Raw genomic sequence first — 19879 nt, forward strand, 5'->3', positions numbered from 1 at the left:
AAATGTCAGGTCGGACAGGAAGGAGCCTCTTTGGGAAGGATCCCCACTGACCATGCAAATGGGAGTGAGACACAGATCCAGGGATTTGCATTTAAGCAAATCCCAAGTGAGGTGTCGTGGAGACATCCCTGAACTGGAGAAAACCTATTTCCTCCAGCTTTCTCAGCTGGAAGTTTACCAGGGGAACATGAGCACGGGTTTCACTCTGCCCTGGGAAGCTCATGACAGACACAGCCCTTCTCCAAAATCCCGCAGGATCCAAGAGCTGGGACTTGGCAGCTGCAGCAACAACAATGGAAACAGGTGAGTTCCAGCACCCCTGACTTCTCACAGGATGCCTCCTCATGGAATTACCAGGGAGAGAACATTCTGTGCTGTTCTTGGGCTCATTTTAAAAAAGAAATAATCAGAAAGAATTGTCTTAAAATCAACATGTGGCATGTTCAATGTCCCAAGAATTTAATGGTATCAATTAGCATGTTCTGCCTTCTCTAAGCTGAATTTATATTCCTCCACAGTGCAATGTTTTTCAAAAGGCAGTTAGATCAAAGTGATGTGAAATACGATTCAATTTGCCTGAAAATTATATAAACTCAGGCCTAAATTAGCATTTTCTTCCACAATTCTGCCAGTAGCAGAGTTATCTGAAGTTTTAATAGCTCAGCATCAGATGCTCCTGAATAATTCACTGAAAGCAACAGGTTGAGTTCTGTGAGGCTGGACTGAAAACTGAAAAACAAGGCTAAAGGACAGAGCCATTTTGTGGCTTAATTAAAACAATTTGGGCAGAGAAGTAACTGCCCAAATGAATGGAGAAAATTCAACAGCACAGAACTTCTGTGTAAAAATAAAGAGGTGTGGAAGTGTTTTTGTAAAGCTTTTTTAGCACACTAAAGATGCCAGGGAAACATCTGCGGAAGTGCAGAGCATCAGACTCTTGTTTCTGAGACTCATCAGACTCTTGCTGGAAAGAGAGCAGCAAGGGGCAGTTAATGCAAAGAGCTTGGGGGGTTTGGAAAGTCAGGCTGCAGAATAAAAGAATAAAAGCTGCTCACAGCTTTTTGAGCAATATCCCCGTTCTGAAAATTAAATATGAGTCTGCCTCTGGCTTCAGTTTGTCCTCCAGTGGTTCTGTGCTGGATCAAGGCCTGATTTTCAACTGGATGCAGCCAAAGACTGAGTTGCCACAGGTATCAAACTGTGATGGAGCTCGATGAACTGTGCCCTGCAGCTCAGGCTTTTGCATCAAACCACAATGTTCTTGTCTCTGAAGGAACTCTCAGGGGAAAATGGGAAGTTCCTGATGCAAAAGGAACAGCTTTCTCTGTCAGTTGTACCTGCTTTGAGCTCTGGCTACGAGTGCACACCAGGTACCTGTGCTCCCAGCTGCTGCCAGTGAAACAGCCCCAAAAAGGGAGAACAGGAGGGAGAATCTTCCCTGGGCTCTGAAAAAAAAGACCCAGTCTCAGTGTGCAGATTCCTCTCAGCTGTAAGAATTGATATCCATTTCTGGCCACTTCAGACACTCACTGTTGGATATGAGGCTCAGTGTCCACCTCTATTTTTGGGGCACTGCCCCTTGAGTGTGTTCACCTCATTCCCAGTCTTGGCTGAAGCCTCTGGTTAGCACTCAAACACCAAAACCAAGCTCTAATTGCCCCAAATTGCAATTTCTGTGGCCCAGCAGACAACATTTGGGGTAACCCCAAGCCAGCACCGTGTTGTTTAAACCCCCTGCTCTTTCCTTTCTAATCCCTCCCCGTGCATCCCGTGCCTGTGCACCTGGGGACACAATGACATAGGAATGAGAGGGATAAACGGGGCCAAAGGACACATCCTGCAAAGCAGAAGGGCCAAATGATAAATTTTAGAGATCAAACACATCAGCTGTGGGGTGGCAGTTTGTGTTCCCTCAGGAGAACGTGGCTGTGTGTTTTCCAAGGGATTAACTTCAAAGTTAAGCTTTTTTTTTTTTTTTTCCCCTCCAGAAGATTTCAATAAAATCCAAATATGGAAACCCCTCCCTGGCCCCACAGGTGTGAGCTCTGTGTTCAGGCACAGCCTGCCAGGATAAAAGAGCTGTCCCTGGTATTGTAGCAGGGCCAAAAAACGGAGCCAGACCCACCATCAGCCTCTTTGGGTGACGTGGCAGAGACATTTCACCCACTTGTGCCTTCCTGAATAACCTGGATAAAGCAGAGCCCACAAGCACCTGCTGGATTTGCTGCGGGGATAAAGCTTCTTTTCCCTTCTCTGATCCACATGAGTGTTCAGAGGAGCCACTCCAGCCATCCCAGGGGATTCCCACCCTGGGATCAGAGCTGGCAGAGAGATGTGCTGAGAGCCAACAGCCCCAGAAGGGCTAAACCACAGCACCTCTGCTGAAACCAAAGGGTTAAAGAAACATTTGCTGGCTCAAAGGGGAAATGTGGGACCCCCTGGAGCTCTCTTTGGTAAAACAGAAGCCAAAAAACGGTGAGACAGCCACATCAGACAGAGAGGGAGCTGCATGAAAACCATGTGGACTCGATGTGGAAACACAGGTTAGGGCACCTCAGTCTTCCCCTGCAGATGAGCAGCTCTCACTGCTGAGCTCCAAAGGGATGATTCTTGTGTTAACAATTGCAGTTTTTCCTTCCTGCCTTGATGTAGAGATGTGATAAATATTCTCCTTCTGTAACAACCTCTTCCAGCCGCTCTGGGCTCCCACTGAACTCCCTAATGCTCCTTTCAACCCCTCAGTCCCCACAGATTTTGGCAAACGTGTGTACCAAGGAGTGAGGGTGAAGCACACAGTCAAGGATCTTCTTGCTGAGAAACGCTCCAGGCAGAGCAGTGGCTCCCACCTCAGCGTAAGTCACTCCCTCTCCACCTTTTTTTTTAACCCAAAAAAGACATGTCATCCAACCCTCTGCTTTAAAGAGCATTTTGGCAGAGCTCAGGGCACCTCCAGCATTGGCAGGGAACAGCAAAAACATTTGCAACACCACTGCTTGTCCCAGAACATCCCTGATGACTCCTTGGTTTTTCACATCAGTGAACTAATGCCTGAAAGTATTTTTCTTTCTATTTTAAGTGCACCAGTAATGCTAAATTTCTCATTATTCCTCTCACATCCTGCGTGTGACACCTTTCCAAGCCGAATTCCTTTTCTCCCCCCCCCAGCCACACTCGGACCACTCAGTGCCAATAAAAAATAGCTGCTCTTCCCCGAACGTTGTGCTCCTTCCAGCTCCTCCCTGGCACACACCAGAGCGTGCCAGGGGAGATGCAGTGATGTTATGGGCTGGCAGGAGGCCAAGCAGCAGCTTGGAGGAGATGATCTCTTCCTAAAGTGGCTCTATGGCAACAGGAAGCCCAGGCCAGGCTCTGGTACCACTACATTGGTTTTTTTTTTCCCTCAATTGCCAGCCAGCAAAGCCAGCAAAGCAATGCAAGATTGCAGTGCCAGCACGTGGCACCCAGTGGCACAACCAGCTATTCCCTGGGTGCTCCCAAGACTCACCTTGAAGGAGCAGCAGCTCCTCAGTTCCATCTCCTGGGAGCAGTGGGACTCTGGCAGATGAGGAGGTGCAGCCCAGCAGCTGAAACTGCACCCTGGAAGGAAAGAGTGAGAGCAGAAACCCAGATTACTGGCAGCAGGAGACACATATTAGGAGTTTTGGTGCTCTCAGGCTTTTTGCCTTCAGCAAAATGAAGAAACCTCTAAGGGACTTGCAAGCATAAAACACTTGTAAGAGGTTTGCTCGCTGTGGCTTAAATCTGTGCAGCAAAACAGGCAGAAAACCAGCACTGGGTGTTAAAAACACAGCAAGATCCAGCCACAGAGATGGATCTCCAGCCACCTCACAGCCTTCAGGTGCTGCAGAAAGGAAGAAGACCCCCCGAGCCACGGACAGTCAGTGGGAAAGACATGCTCCCAGCAGGCAGATATTTAGGAATTATGCCTTGTGGAGCAGTAGGAAGCAACTGCTGTGTTTGCCCTCACTGAGGAAACAGCTCCTGGATGGTGACATCACACTTTACCTGCTCCCTTTCTGGAGGCAGCAGCTCCAACAGCTGCAATGAGAAGGCTCAGGAAGTGTAAAATTCTTGCTCCTTGCTTTATTGCCCTTGGCTTTGTCCTCCAGAGCTGAGCAGTTGCGTGTCTATCTCGTGCTAATTCCCAAGGAGAGACAAAAAATTATTGTGCAGGGCAAACATCCGTATTTGCTCGAAGATATGGTGAGAAAAGAGCAGCTGTAAGTGCAGCTCTGTTTGTCTGGCAGGACAAAACCAAGTGGCAGATAACTGAACACCCCTTTGTGTGTTTATGATGCCGTGGGATTCAGCTGCATCTTTTGTCTGAGCACGATCTTTGCTCCCCCATCCCCAAAAAAAGAAATAATCCCTCGGCCTCTGTGTAGAAAGGGGAGCTCTCTGGAGGAGGGAAGGTCAGGGCTTGGCAGAGATGAGCTGCTGGGCTGGTTACTGAGGCAGCACAACAGCCAGAATTTCATGTCATTCAGGCCCTGCACAGATCAAATGAAAGGAAATCACAGAATATGCTGAGCTGGGAGGGACCCACAAGGACCAGGGCACGCTGTGATGAAAACCACACAAAATCTGGGGTTCTGCACCAACTGCAGGGCAGAAGGGCTTGGCCCTGGGCTTTAGGGAGGGTCCCACTTTTCCTTTGCACAGGTGTGAACCTGCAGTTCCCCCCTGCATGATAACAGGGTTCCCATCTTTCCTCAGCCATGGAAAAGGGGGGGTGTGCAGTTGAAGCACTGCAATCCTCTGGTTTAAAGGGCAGTGGTGTTGAGCACCCAGCCTCACTCAGAAGCCAGGGACAGACCATTTGAGGTGCCCTGCACAGACTAAGCTTTGCTTCTATTACGAATTTTCATCACTTTAGCTTCTGTTCTACAAACTGGGCCCAGAGAGGTGATGCACTGAAGCCAAAACATTGCTGAGAGGGCACCATAAATCCCCCTTGCAGGACCAGGTCGTTGTTTTGACCTGGGTCCTTCCATTTAGCCCCCCGAGGCAGTGAAGCAACCCAGCTCCCTGGAGCGTTTCCAGCCAGGATCTCTGCCTGGCCATGTGCAGGGCAGGCTGAGACCCAGCTTATCACCAGCTGAACGTGCTGGGAGAGCCCAGGGGATGCTGGACAGACACACTGAAGTGCTGCAGAGGATCCAGCCCCCCCCCAGCCCCACGGAGAGGAAGCAATGCAGGCAAGGAAATGAACTAATGGGCTTCAATTAAGCCAAGCCTTTCATCGCCAGATAAGGAGCGAGGAGGGGAATGAAATGCAGGTCCCTGCAAGCACGTGGTGCCTGCTCTGGTGAAGAGCTGCAGCAGAGGCTCCTGCAGCTGAATTAAGGCAGCAAAGCCCAGCTCTGTGAGCCCCCACTGTAGGTGTGTGCACTGCAGTCCTGCCTGGGACACTCGGTCAGGCGGTTTCAGTGGGCAGAGATTAACTCAGAGGCTCTGATAACTGGGAATGCTCCATCCTAAAGGCTGGCAGCTGTGCCAAGGACCCTCCTGGCCCATCCCAGCTCTCATCACTGCAGCCCTTTGTCCTTTAAGGCAGGGTCTGTGCCACCTGCACCCCCCAGGACCACCTTTTCCTCCTGAAGTGACATGGATGCTGAGAGAGGGGTGTCTGCCCAGGCCAGATTTGCATGTGGAGGCTTGAGCCCTGCTGGGCAGTGAGCACCACCAGAGGGGATCCTCACTGGGGTCTGCAGCCAAAAATGACCCAGCTGGAGGCTGGTGCCAGCCCTGACTCTGTGACATGAACACTCTTCTTCATCCCCAAGCCAAGGGGCTCCTTCCTACCCCCTCCTGTCACCTCTGGAGCCCATGTGGCTTGTGCTGGCTCACAGCTCATTTTCATGACTGACCAGGGAGCAGCTGCAAAACCTCCCTCGGCAGCAAAAGGAAGTCCCAGCACTGGCAAATTTTAATTCAAATTTAAACCTCTAAATTTGGTTGCCTGCTACGGCAGGAACCTCCTGTTTGCACTATGCAAACTGAAAATAGCCTGTCCCCAGCACTGGAGAGATGTAATAAATGCAGCCATGGGCTCTGTGTCTCTGTTTGAGAGGTTTGGAGGTCCCAAAACTCAATGGAACCCCAGGTATGAGCTCTGCTCCAGAGCAGCAGGTGCCTTTGCCACGGTGCTTTGTGAGGAATTAGGCACTGTGAGCACCAGGGTCACTCAGGGCTAATTCTCCCTTCCCTGGGCACCCAGAAGGGATTATTATTAAGATGAGCATTGCTCCAGGACCCAAGAGGGAATTAGAAATGACTGCCTTTGCAGAGAGCCTGCTTGTGCTGTGAGGAGGAGCCAGGCAAAGCAGCACAGGTGGGCTGAGCTAGGACTCAGACTCTGCCCATTTTGACCAGTCAAGGGCTCAAATACCAGTTTATTGAGACCTGTTTTGTGCCAGCACCAAAATGAGTGCTCAGCATTGTGCCTGCATTAAAGGACTCTGCAGTGCACCAGAGAGAAGCCATTTATCTTGATACTTCTCCTGTTATCAGCTCTGCACAAGACCTCCACAATCTCTTCTTAGCCTACATCTGCTAATGCCTCAGAGGCTTGAAATCATGTTGTTAAGCCCTTCACAGCACCAAGGCTCAAACAGTGCATCTGAGTTATGCCAACACCTTCCCAAACCACGTGTTCAAAGAGCCACCTCGCCTTGGAAAGGCAATTTTCTAACCTGTCTTTGTCTTCTTGCAGGGCAGCACCAGCACACCACAGTCAGCCTTTGTCCAAGTGCCAGGTGAGGTTTTCCTCCACTGATAAATACCTTCCATGCAGGCTGGGTAGTTGACACAGCCCTGTCTGTTCTCCTCCAGAGGACATGAATAAGCAAAGGAGCCCTGGAGCAGGGCCACCCCTCAGAGAGAGCCCAGGAGGAAAGTAATTACAAGAGTCAAAACAGGAACAGCAAGAATCTTGTGTAAAATTCCCAGAGAGGAAAGGGAGATAATTAAAGCAGTTCCCACCTCTTTTGATGGAGGAGCCACACAGAATCCCTTCTTTTCTTTCTGCATCTTCCAGTTTTCTCTGGAGCAGAGGAAAGAAAGTACAAAATCAGGAGCTGACCTGTTCCATCCCTTAAGCTCTTGGGCAGGGAAAGGGGAGTGAGGCTGGAACCTCCTCCCCAAGGAAGAAGCAGAGGCTGACAAAACTGCCCTCAATCTCCCTGTTTAAAAGGAGGCCTCCTATTTAAAGCTTCCCAGAACACATTTGGTTGGCCACAGATGGAGGTCACCAGCTGGACCAGGGCAGGCTGGGGTGCTAAAAGCACTTGGGCTCACACACCTGCTTGAAGGCAGGATTGACTCTTTCTCTGGGTGGTGCTGGAGAGAACAGGGCTCTGGTTTGCACCCCCAGAGGTGTCCATGGCTCTGTGACTCCCAGGTGCTGCTGTCACAGCTTCCCTTTGTCCCACCTGTTCTCTGCCCACCACAGGCTCCCCTCCCACCAGTTACTACGGAGTCAGGAGACCCTTCCCAGCTGAGCTGGATTTCCACAGCACCAAGCAGTTTGTCAGTGATGTCTACTCGTCCCCTGTGGGCTCCAAGCCCTTCTCCTGTGATTCCTCTGCCTCTCAGGGCTACCCAGCCCTGCTGGACTCGTATCTCAGCGACCAGTGCGGGGATTACCGTGCTCCCCCCCTCGCTCCTGGTGCCAGCTCCTTCTTCAGCCCTTCTGCTGTGCCCCCTCTGCTGCCATCCTTCCCTGGGGACACAGGACACTTCCTACTAGTGAGTGAGTCTGTGGTTCTGTCACCCAATAAAAGGTCACCCCATTTAAACCCCAGGGTTCACTCGGGAGGGCTCGTGGGAAGGAAGTGGCTGATACACAGCAGAGCCCCCAGCAGATGGGGCAGCTCTGCAGGGAAGGTTTTTTATCTTTGTTCCCATCTAATTCTCCCTTTTCCCTGTGAGAGACCAACCTTCCCTGCTCCCCAGAGCAACTACTGCATTAAGCTCCTTAAAATTTCTAGAAACATCCTTTGGCAGCTCCAGGCTGTTGCCTATCCCCCATCCCTGCTGCTTCCCAGGGACCTCCTGTCACACCCCCAGGGCAGAGCTCCTGTAGGATCAGGGCTGGTCAGTCCCACTGGGATGCTATTCCAGCCCTTGATACTTCTCAAGTGTCATCCTATGGACAGGATGGATGTTTCTGTGCAATAGTTTTAACACCAAACACTGCTCCTGAGCAGCAGAAACCCTTGTGGAACAGGCTCCCCAGGGCAGTGGGCACAGCCCTAAGGCTGCCAGAGCTCAAAAAGGGTTTGGATGATCCTCTGGGGCACAGGGTGTGACTCTTGGGGATGGGCTTGTGCAGGGCTGAGGGTTGGACTCGATGATCCTTGAGGGTCCCTTCCAACTCAGCCCATTCTGGGATTCTGAGTGTTCCCAGCGGGGCCCCAGGGATAGAAATGCCATTACCTCCAGGACAAGCTTTTGTTCCTAAGGGTCTTTCTTGCCTTCTCCCCCTGCTGCCCTGCAGAGAGAGCCCTGGGAGCAGAGCTCAGCCGACAGCCTGGGCCAGTCGGACGCCGCGTGCTCAGAGCCCCTGCAAGCGCTGCCTCCCGGCTCCAGCTGCCTCTCCCCGCCTGAACCCGGGGGGCTTTCCCCGTTCCGGGGCTCAGGTTGGACCCCAGCCATCCCTGGAGCCCAGCCCTACCCTCTGCACCCTCTGGAAGATGCCCACTGCTCCCCCAGCTCACCCTACACCTTCTCACCGTTCACGGCCGTGGGGAACGAGCCGCCCTCCAGGATGAGCCACCTCTGCCCAGAGCAGTCCTCAGAGACCCCACACCTCCAGGATAACCCTGCCTGGGCAAAAGAGGATGGAAGTGCCCTCTGGGGGACTTATGAAGGTCGGAGAACTTACTGATGGGAGAGGAGAGCTGCAGGAAAAATCAGAAAATGGACCATTAATTGTTTGTTCCCTCTTTCCTAAACCTTCAAACAGAAGGTGCTGCAACGTGTGATGCTTTGTGCTCTGTTTAGAAATACAATCACTTGTAAATACCAAGTGGTGCCTTCTAGTGCCTTGTGAAAGTCGTTGCTCACAGTCCTGCTGTGCCACAGGTAAAACCCACAGCCTGAAAAATATCTGCACCTTTTGGGCCTCAGGGACTTCCCAGGGGGCTTCTCCAGCCTTAAGGGTTTAATGGTTCTGTAGGGGGTTGCCTTCACCTGCAGTGCACAAAACACACCCTCCCCAACATCCCTCGAGAAGCCACAGAGCTGTCCCGGGGCCAGTCCGGGCCCCGTGGCCACTAGAGGTAGCTCTGCACACACAAACGCACCCAGGAGCCCCGTGGAACCCTCACAGATGCAGCAGATCCCGACGGGTTTGCCCCTGGAGGAGACCACCCCATGTGCCCCATCTCGCCCCCAGCCTGGTGCCCACAGCAGCAGCACCAAAAGCCTCTCTGGGGATGAACAGGAGCATTCCAACACCTTGGAATATCAAGTGATGAGATGCCTTTTCTCCTCAAATCCTGGGGATAATGGGGCTTTTGGAGCCTTCACAGCACATTCCAGGGATCATAAATGGCACCGGGGACACAGGACTGGGCTCAGAGCATCTCCCCATGCCGTGCTGCCTAGGGGCACCTCTCTGTGGGGAAGGTGGGCCAGCATTGCCCCTGGAAACAGGGGGATCTGCCAGAGCCCTGTGAGCAACCCTGCCAAGAGCTGTGCCCAGGCTGCCCCAGGACTGGGGAGCCCCTGCTCAGGCAGAGGGCATGGCCAGCCAGGAGCACCCAGCCCTGATCCTGCCTGAGCTGGGGTCCATCCTGATTTCCCAGCCTCACTCAGACCCGCTTGGAAATATCTGAACTTCTGAATTTGAGGCTCACTGTGCCTCAAATCTCACCTCTGCTCACCCCACTGGTCGTGCCCTCCTTTCTGCTGGTGGGACAGGGAAAGCTCAGCCAAGGGGAAGAGAGCTTAGCCAGGGCTGCTCCACACCCATAGGGCAGGGTGAGCCCAGTTACTCCCAGTTTGGTCTGTGGGCACTGCAGGCTCTCATGAGCAGAGGTGTGGAGCATCCTGGGGTGGCACCTGCTCAGCCAGAGCTGCTCCCCTGACCATGGTTCAGGGCAAGCCAAGGAGCCCCAGAGCTTCTCAGGGTGTGTGCAGATCTCCTTGCCCCACACCCAGCCCCTGTGCCCCCAAACCTGAGTCCTGCACGAGCCCAGAGCCTTGTTCCACACCACAGCTGAGCCCACTGCCTGGCTGAGCCACAGTGACCATCTCTTGTTCCTTCCTCAAGGGGTTTCCATGGACAGGGACATCAGGCTGTGAGGGAGAGAAGCAGGGACAGGTTTTTGAGCTGTCTTGGAAGTGTCTGACCCTCTCTGGCCTTCAGCTCCCAGCTAAGGCAGGGTCTCTGTGAGCCTGGAACTGCTCCCAAACCCAGGACATGCAGGAACACCCCCAACACAGATACCTGGTGTTTCCTTAAGGCACAAGGCTCTGTCAGGGAGAATGGGCTCCCTGCTGGGATCACTCCCCACAGAACTCAAGTGTATTTGTTCAGCTTAAAGGAAAAGCAAAGACTGGGCTGTGACAGCAGCCGAGCTGAGCTGCTGGTAGATCATTAACAGCCTGGCCTGCTCTCTGCCTCAGCCAGAGATTCCCTGAGCACTGCAGAGACTGTGGTCCCCAGGGAAAAGCTTAAACTCAGCCTAAAAACTCCAAGTACGTCAGTGTTGTGTGGTTTATCCACAAAGCCTCTCATCCTACACACACTGAACCCCCCACGTGCAGCTCACAGGGCAGGCCAGTGTTGAGGCACCTGAGAGAGAGAGGCCAACCTGTGCAGCAAAAGCAAAGAGTCTGAATTAGGGAAAAGCACAGATAAACTCCAAAGTAAGCCCAGCACCTGGGCAGGGGGAGGGAATGCTGTGGCAAGAAGCGGGGTTCAGGTACCCTCAGCTATCTGGGTACCCAGGGCAGCCTCTTTGAACCACCCCGCCCACCCCGCTGCCATTTTGGCCCCAAACCCTCAGCATTTAGCCTTAAAATGTGAAAAAACGTGCAAAAAGCAACTCAGTGCCTGGCAGAGTCCTCTCTGCAGGTAGCAAATGAAATATGAGAGGGCTGGAGCCCAGCCTGTGCATCTGAGGGGAAAACACTTGGGCAGGTTTCGAGGCATCTGCTTCATTCTGGGAAAGATGGGTAAAACCCTGCAAATGTCCCAAAAGCAAAGGGTGGGGAGGGTGGCCCCACCAAATCTTGTTCCCCCAGACCCTCTGCTAGATGGGGATGTGCTCGGTTTCACAAAAAGATAGCCCATTTTGTGGAGCCTTTGAATATTCAAATTGAAAGTATCGCGCAATCATTGATTGTCAAATCATTGGTTTCTAGAGGTTTTAAATACTTGGCATTAGGAGAGAAAAACTCAAACTTATACCCGTAGGGATAAAACAATAATATTGTCGGGATCCACCTGCCACTGCCACCAGGCAGGCAGGTCCCTTCACCCCCCAGTTTCGAGCCTGTCACCTCTTGCCCCCTTGGCCAGCTCTGGGGCCGGGGCCGGGGCCACCGCGGCTGCAGCACCGGGTACCTGGCGAGGTGCTGCCCCTTCCAGCCCAGGATGTCGGGTAAGCCCCGCTCTGCCCCCCCCGCTGTCCCCCGACACCCCGTTTTGGGGCCGTTTCGGGGCTCGCCGGGGTCATTCCGCGAGCGAGGCGATGCCGCCGTGCCAAGGCAGGAGGGAGCGGGGAGGGCGGGGAGGAGGGAGGGAGGAGGCAGGGGAAGGATCGGCTCCTGCCCGCACTGGGGCCAGCGGGGCCGGCTGGGGGCACGGCGGGGACGGCGGGCAGAGCCGTCGGGGGGAGCCGGGGCTCGCCCGTGGCCGGCGCTGCCGCCGCGATCCCCGCGGAGGGATGGGAGAGGCGGACCCGCACCCCCGTGTGCCCTCCCCGCACGCTCTGCCCTGGGCACGCCGCTCTTGAACGCCAGCCCCGGGTCCCAGCCTGTCCTTGTCACCCTGCTCCCCATTCCCCACCTGCGCCGACCACCCTGTGCCCACTGTAGCCACCCGGCCCCTTCATGCCCAGCCCCATCACCCCGTTCTCTGACCCCCAGCCCTATCACCCTTCTCCCTGACCCTCAGCCCCATCACCCCGTTCTCTGACCCCCAGCCCTATCACCCTTCTCCCTGACCCTCAGCCCCATCACCCTGTTCTGTGACCCTCAGCCCCATCACCCTGTTCTGCGACCCCCAGCCTCATCACCCTGCCCCTTGACCCCAAACCCTCTACCACCACCCTGTTCTCTGACCCCCAGCCCGCCCTCACCACCCTGCCCCTTGGCTCCCAGCCCCATCTCCCTGTTCTCAGACCCTCAGCCCTCCCTGCCACCCTGCTCCCAACCCCAAGCCCACCCTGCTCCCGACCCCAAGCCCACCCTGACTCCCAGCCTGTCCTTGTCACCCTGCTCCTGATTCCACCCCTGCCCTGACCACCCTGTGCCCACCCTTGCCACCCTGCCCCTTGGCCCCCAGCCCCATCACCCTTCTCCCTGCCCCTCAGAATCATCACCCTGATCCCTTGACTCCCAGCCCCCCCTCACCACCCTGCCCCTTGGCCCCCAGCCCATCTCCCTGCCCCTTCCCTGCCCAGCCTGCCCCGTGCCACAGGGCTAGCCCTGCTCTGGGTGCTTCACCTGCAGGCAGGTGCCTCAGGGTGCCAGAAAAGCAAGATCCTGGGGGCATAATGCTCTGCCAGGAGAGCTGCTGCCTCAGAGCCCCCTCTGGCTCCAGGGAGGCCTGGTAACGAGGGTGTTCTCCTAAAATTCAACCCTTCCCTCCCCTCGTCTTCCCCATCTGCTGTTTGTTGGATAGAAGCAAAACATCAAAAGTATGAGATGAATAATCCCCAGCTGAGCACGGCCCAGCAAAGTGCCCCCCAGGCAGCCCCAGCTCAGCTGTCACCTCTCTGGAGGGACCCGTGTGCCTGTCACAGCTTGTCCCCACCCCGAGCACCACGGGGGCACTGGGAGGGCTGGGCAGGACCCCGTGCATCCCTGGGCACTGGGAGAGGCTGTGGCAGGAGGGAACAGTGCCCACAGCATGGGATTGCCTGGGTGTGGGGGCAGAACCTGCAAATCCAGCCCTGTCCTCCTGCCAGGACCTGCTGGCACCGTGCAGCTGGTGACTGCCTGGGAGAGGGTGCTGGTCCCCGTCCAGAGGTGGCACTGGAAGGCCAGCTTTAGCCCTGGCACTCCTGCTCCTTCAGGGCTGTCTGCTCTGGCTTTTTTTTGGGTGTAGAGAATGGCCTGGGCTTGGTGCCCCTTTGTCATGTGATTCGGATTAAAACAACTGCCCCAGGTTTAAGTATTTTACCATGAATACAGAAAGGGAAAAGGGATTTTTCAGAATAACTAAATTCTTTGCCATTCCCTAAAAATCCCCCATCAGGTAGTGCCTGGTGATTGCTGATTGTTTTCAGATGGATTAAAGACATCCTGAATGCTTGTTTGAAGTCAATGGGAGTTGTACATGGCCAAAGTAAAGAGACAATCTAGGCTTTGCAAGAAGTGATTCATGAAAGCAGTCATTTTATTTGTGTTTTGTTCAGCCCTCTACATAACCACCCACATATTTCCATTGTTTTATTCCTGGTCTTCCTCTGCCAGATGAAGTGCTTCCCACATTTATTTTCAGGTCCTGAGAGAGGCAAATATGTTAGGAATTTAAATAAATTCAACAGCAGCAGCAGATGGAGCTCGGTATTAGAAAAGCTGGAGGGAGGGCAGGGGGAAGAAGGAGATAGAGAAGAATAAAATATGTGTGGCTAAATATTATCAACTCCAACTTTTCCATAAGTGTCTGCTTGTCACAAGCTTGAATAACAGGCCTTCAAAAGGGCTGTAAACTGTGATTGCAAGGGACTAAACAGTGACCAGTTAATCATGGTAACTCTACACTGAAATCATGTTGGATTTGCTGTTTGCTCTCCCTTCCTGCAAAGTGTTTTTCCCCAAACTCTTTCAGGAAAGCCCAAGGTGTACCAAGGTGTCAGAGTAAAGATTACAGTGAAGGAGTTACTGCAGCAGAGAAGAGCACGACAGGCAGCAACTGGTTCAGCAGTGAGTAAAAATATTTTGTTGTTTGCTTTGTCTCTTCTCTGTTTATTTTCCTTTTTTTTTTTTTTTTTTTTGCCAAGACTGTAGTCTCTGGGCCCACATGGCTACCAAAGCCTGAGTGTAACAGGGAAAAAAACATTCAGGCAGTGATCTAAAGGGGTGAGAATCTGTGCAGGGAGAGAGCAGGGCTGGTGCTCCAGAAGCATCACTCAGCCCGGGATGAAGGGCTCATCTTCCAGAGGAGGGGATGGAGTTCTGTGTGAACTCACACTCTCTCTCACTCATTCTTCCAGCCTTTAGCTCCAGCCACTCCAGGGATTTGCACAGAGAGGCTGGTAAATCATGATTTCCTCCTGGTTCGTGGCTCCGGAAGGCTTTGAGATCTCAGTGGCTGTGCCTCGCTGCAGCCGATCGCACAGAAAGCTGCTCGGGCACGGGCACGGGGGGCCGGGGGAGCAGCGCACGGAACTGCCAGGCTCTGGAAATGCTGGGTCACTCCTCCCCTGCAGCCCCGGCAGCATCACAGGGGCTGAGCCGAACCGGTTTTCACTTCCCACCGCCGGTTTACACATCACATCACATCACATCACATCACATCACATCGCCTGCCGAGCCCACACAGGAAAGAGTGAGCGGTGGCAGGGCAGGGGGTTACCTCGGTGAGCTGCACAAGGTGTGTGCAGCCCTGGGGAGGAAAACCCAAGAGGTCTGCCTGGTTGCACATGTCACCAGAGAGGAGAGGGGTGGTCAGTCCTGCAGGCACTCCCAGCCCAGAACAACCACTGTCCCGTGAATTAAGTGCACGGGGTGTGCTGGGAAGTTGTCGCCAGGGAAATGAGCTGCTGACTCAAGAGCATGTGGAATAAAGGAAATGAAGTGGAAGTTTGTATGAGTTAAAACTGAGAGGAAAAAAAAACCCACAAAAACAAAAACCAAAAAACAAACGACAGCAGCATTTGTATTTGCAGAGTGAAATCCTGGTCCCAAACAAGCATCAAAACTCCCGTTGCTTTTGGGGTGGATTTCTCGCTGCCAGCAGGTCCCAGAAATGGGTGATCTGTCCCCTTCAGCTTCCAATATCCCTTAAAAAACGAGGCTGTCCATTTTCACAGAGCACAGAGCTGTGTTGGAGTGGGGAGCAGTGCCAGAGCTGGCTCTCCAACCTCATCAGCACCGAGCACAGCAACCCACTCTGATGCCCAGCCATGGAGACACCTGCATTAGTTAATTACTCATTCTCAGTAATATTCACCCTTAGGAATTCTTTGGGATCCTTCCACTGTGGAATTCATGGTCCTGGAAATGAACACACATTTGTTTCAAGGGCATTCGTTTGAACACACGTCAGTTTTCAAAGCAAACCTCTGTGGAGTCAGAAATGCAGCAGAAAGATCAGCCCAGCACGGGGCTGGCTCAAGGGCTTTAAACCAGCCTGGGGTTGTGCTTCTCCCACGTTGCTACAGGAAAAATCATGTTATGCACATCAATCTAATGTTCTGTCAGCGCCAGGGAAGTCTCCCAGGTGGAAATGAGGGAAATAAGGTTTACATAAATAGGTTACACCGAAATCCGGACTTACCTTGCTCTCCCCTGTGTCCTTTCCTTCCTCTCTCTTTGCCCAGGTTTCTTGGGGCAGCAGCAGCAGCAGCATCCAGTTCTCAGAGTCTGTGTCTCCGCCTCACCCAGGTTGGTACAAAGCCCGTGCACATGTCCCATCCCACTCCCTTCCCAGTTTTCCCACAGCCCGGAGCGTTCCCAGCCCTTGGCTGAGTCAGGCACTGCCCGCGGTGCAGCCAATCAGCACCTGAAAGGAGCCCATGGAATGCAGATGAGGGGCACGCTCACCCCCTCGGGAGCACTCTCACCCCCTCTCTTCTCTGCAGGTCGTTTTACCCACAGCAAGGACCAAGGTCCCCTTCAGGAAGGGATGCACATCCCCCAGGGAATAACACTGCTGGCATCACCTTCCCCAGGCTCTGCTCTCCGGGTCTCACTGGACACAGAGGGTCAGCCCTGGAGCACTTGGCTGACTCCTGCTCTGTTCTCTCTCTCCTGGCAGCATCCAGAAGAGTGAGAGGAGTGTCAGGTTCTCAACAACACAAAGAGTTTCCTCCTCCTGCCTGTGAATATCCAAGGAAAGGGGGGAGAGGGGTGGGGGAACAGCACTTTGGGCTCACAGATCCTTCAATTATTCCTCAGCCAAAGCCCAGAGACCAAAAAAGTTGTCCAGGCACATTGCATGGACAAGGGAATTATCGAACCATTCATAGTTGGGAAGCAATTTGCTTATGTTAATAAGGAAATGTGAGACGTACCAAAGCTTTTTCAGGCTGGAAAGCCTCCACCAGTTTATGTATTTTGGGTGCTTCCACTTCCTCCCCACATCCAGCCAAATGCTGCCACCTTGGACCTGTGTGTGCAGCTCCACTGCCCTCAGCCCTGTGCCCTTCACGTGGACAGGGCTTTGCTTTTCACCATATTTAAACACAGGCTGAAAGGACAATAATGCTGAAAAGCCAGATCTGCTGAGAGCTTTCCAGGAACTCACCCTTTGGCCAGGAACACTGTGTGGAGGCAGTGCCACATTATCCCTGAGCTGCTGCATTTGGTCTGCTCAGAACTTCGTCCCCTGTCTGGCTGTTTGGGGGATAAAAGAGCAAATTACTCTCCTGTGATCCCCTTCTTCCTGCAGATGCAGCTACCCCGTGGCTGGAGATGGGTGAGGCACAGGAACAAGCCCTGTGCCAGGCTGTGGAGCATAAATCCCTGCATGGCAAGATTCTGGCTCTGTAAACACTTCTAGGAAGGCTGGAGGGTCAAGAATCTGAGGGAGTTTCCATCTGGATCCCAGTCCAAAATGCCTGGGGCCAGAAGAGTTTCCAGCAGTATTTAAAGAGCTTCTTTCCAAGGGGACTGAAGTTCCCCAAGTTACTCACATGTTCTGAGCATCTTCCTCCTGGTTTCTGCTTCCCTAGAAAATCCACCCTGAACTCACAGGACCTTTTCCTTTGTCTAAATCCACAGGGCTGCTGAACACATGAGAGCACTGAAACCTGGCCTGGGGCAAAACCTGCCCCATGTGACACTGAATAACCTGCTCCTGTCTGCTCTCCCTTCTCTCCCAGCCCCTTTTGATGCAGAGCCCATCTCTTCTGTTCCCAACTGCTGTCCCTCCTGGCAGTTTTCCAACTGCCTCTCCTGTGAGGAAAGCCCCAGCTACTTGGAGCAGCTGATAGATTCCTGCCTGCAGTCGGATGCGCCCTCGGAGCCAGCCTGCAGTGCCTTCCAGCCATCACACTACACCCCAGACACCTTCCAGCCGGTCCCTCTCTGCTTTAACCAGGGCCTGGTAAGCTTTGTGTCCCCGGGGAGCAGCCACAGGGGGAAGTGGGGATGGGAGTCACATCCTGGGGCAGAGCAGCAGCCAACCAGTTTGGGAATCTGGCTGCTTTTAGGGGATGCAGTGACACAGGCTGCTTGGGTGGGCTCTGAAGGGTTCCCCAGAGGACAGGGAGGCCCAGACAAACCAAGAGAGAGACAGGGGATGTTCCCTCTGCAGGTCCTGTAGGTTTTCAGCAAAGTTCCTGCTAGTACCTGTCTAACTCACAGAGAAACTCCCTATTAACACTAATGCCACAGGAACTCACTCTAAACTCCTGGGTTTAGACCCCCCGAGACCAAACCATCTCCCTGGGTAACCAGCCCCCCCTGAGAAAGGCAACACCACAAAAATTCTGCCTGCTCTCCACATTTCCCAAACACCCCACAATTCCCCCGCCGACGCCCTGAAATGTCCTTTTTTCCTTTCTCCTGTTTTTTTTTCTCTCTCTCCCTCACCCTGCAGGCTGCCAGCCCTCCCAGCTCAGCTGACCTGCCCAGCCCACTGAACTACAGCTGCTCCCCTGCCCAGCTCTCTCCTCTGACCCCGCTGACCCCCAGCCCTCCCCCTGCTCTGGACACCAGGACCTACGGCTGCCCCGGGGAGGAGTGGTCCTGCCTTGCCCCCTGCCCCTTCCCCAGCCCTGCCTGCTGCTGCACAGCCTGTGGCTCCCAGCCCTGGGACAGCAGGGTCCCCCAGTGCTTCCCCTGCCCCAGCACGGACTGCCTGGACTACCTGCCCCCCCTGGCCATGGCCGAGGACTTCTTCAGGAGGGACAGGAGCTGGGACATCTGCTACAGCTAATGGGGGCTGTGGTTTTGCACACCCACTCCACCCAGAGCAGCTTAATTGCCCATGAACTATGCAAAGTCGTGCTGCCTGACACAGCCCGGGCTGTTCTGCACTACTCACACGTTTTTGTACACCGTGCTGTCACTACATTAATCCTCCTTGATGTTGTCGTGGTGGTGGTGGTCTGCTGGGGTTGTTTTCCCCCCCCTCCTGTCTGTTTTTGTTGATGTTGTTGTTTTTTAAAGAGATCCAAAGCTGCCTTATCCGACAGGTCGTCACACCGGCTCTTTTTGATACCAATAAATGATTTTGTGCACCTGCTGAAGCCTCTTCATTCCTCACGTGCTCAATGTCAGTGCTTTTCTCTCGTGCTGGTGAGCCAGGGCGCTGCCCCTGTCCTCACAGAAAGGTTTTGAGGAGCTGCACGAGGAGCACTGACTCAGTGACAGGAAAGGTGTCACTTTAACCTTTCCAGCAGATGAAAGGTCTGTGTGTGACCCAGAGCCCAGCACTGTCCCCACAGAGAGCTGTGAGCTGGATCTGCAGCTCCTCACCTGCTGCCCTGATGATGTTCCCTAGTGGCATTGGCAGAAAACTGCTGTTTTCCACCCAAGCCCAGGGCCCCTCAGAGCTGCAAAGAGGTGGAATCAGCTGCCAAACTTCTTTGGCTGCTGCTCAGCACCAGCTTCCCTGTGAGAAGCGAGAGGCTGAGGTAGTTTGGCAGCCCTTTGTGGAGTTGGGGCTGTTGATAACATTTTTTTTCTGCACCTTTCAGCAGAATCAACTGAACAGGAGCTAAATGATTTTTTTTTTTTTGAAGTAGATAATGGGAAAGTTACACCTGAGTATTTCCTGTTTCTTGCATAAACCCAGACCTTTCTAAGACTCTGTCTCGTCTCCTTTTAATAGCACTGGGGGAGGCAGATTGCCAAGACACCAGTTTCTCAGCTGAGCACCCAGACTGGAAAGAAAGAAGCATCTTTTCACATTAAATCCAACAAAAATGAAAAAAACCCCAATCACCTGTGAAGACAAAGCCATAATTTATCTAGCTGTGTGCTCACCTCCTCCAGGCACTTCTGCACTTCACTGAAAAGCTTTCCAGTCCCTTTACCTTATGCCAGGTGGCAGGTTTTTTTCCTCCAAAACATGCTTTAAAATATTTTGACAACTTCAAATAATATCTCCCCTTCCCCCCTGCCGTTACCTGATTAATCTCAGAGGCTGCCAAAGTGATAAAGTCATCAGGTCACAGAACACTTACAAACAGCTGTGTCTTTGCAGCGGTTCGAGGTGTGATCACCCCCGTGCAGAGACACCCTGCTAGGTGTCATTTTAGCAGTGCTGGTGGGTGCTTCAGCCCCTGGGTGTTATTTTGGGACAGTGGAGGGCAACACTCCTGCCCCAGCCTGCTCCAAGCCTTGCTCAGTGCCACTACTCAAGGAGCAGGAGCACCTTGAGCCACGGTCAAAGCCCCTTATCAGTAAAGTGAAAGAGCCAGAAGGAGATAAGGCTGAGGCAAAATTCCTGAGGCTTCTGGAGGAAATGGGGTGTCCACATCCTCCCCACGGGCTGGCAACGTTG

The 19879-nt window shown here is 53.4% G+C and overlaps 2 protein-coding genes across 2 annotated transcripts; both read left to right on the plus strand.

Moving 5' to 3' along the window:
- The first annotated feature begins 293 nt into the window (after positions 1-293).
- POU2AF2 (POU class 2 homeobox associating factor 2) lies at positions 294-8911 on the plus strand. The gene is made up of 5 exons (XM_051812305.1): positions 294-303; positions 2743-2852; positions 6737-6779; positions 7475-7770; positions 8522-8911. Exons 1-5 carry the CDS (start codon positions 294-296, stop codon positions 8909-8911), a joined length of 849 nt encoding a protein of 282 aa, XP_051668265.1.
- Positions 8912-11629: 2718 nt separating this feature from the next.
- POU2AF3 (POU class 2 homeobox associating factor 3) lies at positions 11630-18505 on the plus strand. Its single transcript, XM_051812306.1, has 6 exons — positions 11630-11636; positions 13997-14127; positions 15747-15810; positions 16817-16843; positions 17250-17511; positions 17842-18505. The coding sequence occupies exons 1-6, from the start codon at positions 11630-11632 to the stop codon at positions 18305-18307; spliced, it is 957 nt and encodes a 318-aa protein (XP_051668266.1). The 3' UTR covers positions 18308-18505.
- The last annotated feature ends 1374 nt before the right edge of the window (positions 18506-19879 follow it).

This window comes from Manacus candei, unplaced genomic scaffold (assembly GCF_025592945.1).
Source record: "Manacus candei isolate 608988 ecotype Guabito, Panama unplaced genomic scaffold, ASM2559294v1 h1tg000086l, whole genome shotgun sequence".
Lineage (NCBI taxonomy): Eukaryota > Metazoa > Chordata > Aves > Passeriformes > Pipridae > Manacus > Manacus candei.

Bases quoted from the DNA above. Each gene is read 5' to 3' on its own strand.
- POU2AF3 (XM_051812306.1), top strand. The intron at 15,811-16,816 runs GTTGGTACAAAG...TTCTTCCTGCAG, and splicing joins TGTGTCTCCGCCTCACCCAG to ATGCAGCTACCCCGTGGCTG. The intron at 16,844-17,249 runs GTGAGGCACAGG...CTTCTCTCCCAG, and splicing joins TACCCCGTGGCTGGAGATGG to CCCCTTTTGATGCAGAGCCC.
- POU2AF2 (XM_051812305.1), top strand. The intron at 2,853-6,736 runs GTAAGTCACTCC...GTCTTCTTGCAG, and splicing joins GCAGTGGCTCCCACCTCAGC to GGCAGCACCAGCACACCACA. The intron at 7,771-8,521 runs GTGAGTGAGTCT...GCTGCCCTGCAG, and splicing joins ACACAGGACACTTCCTACTA to AGAGAGCCCTGGGAGCAGAG.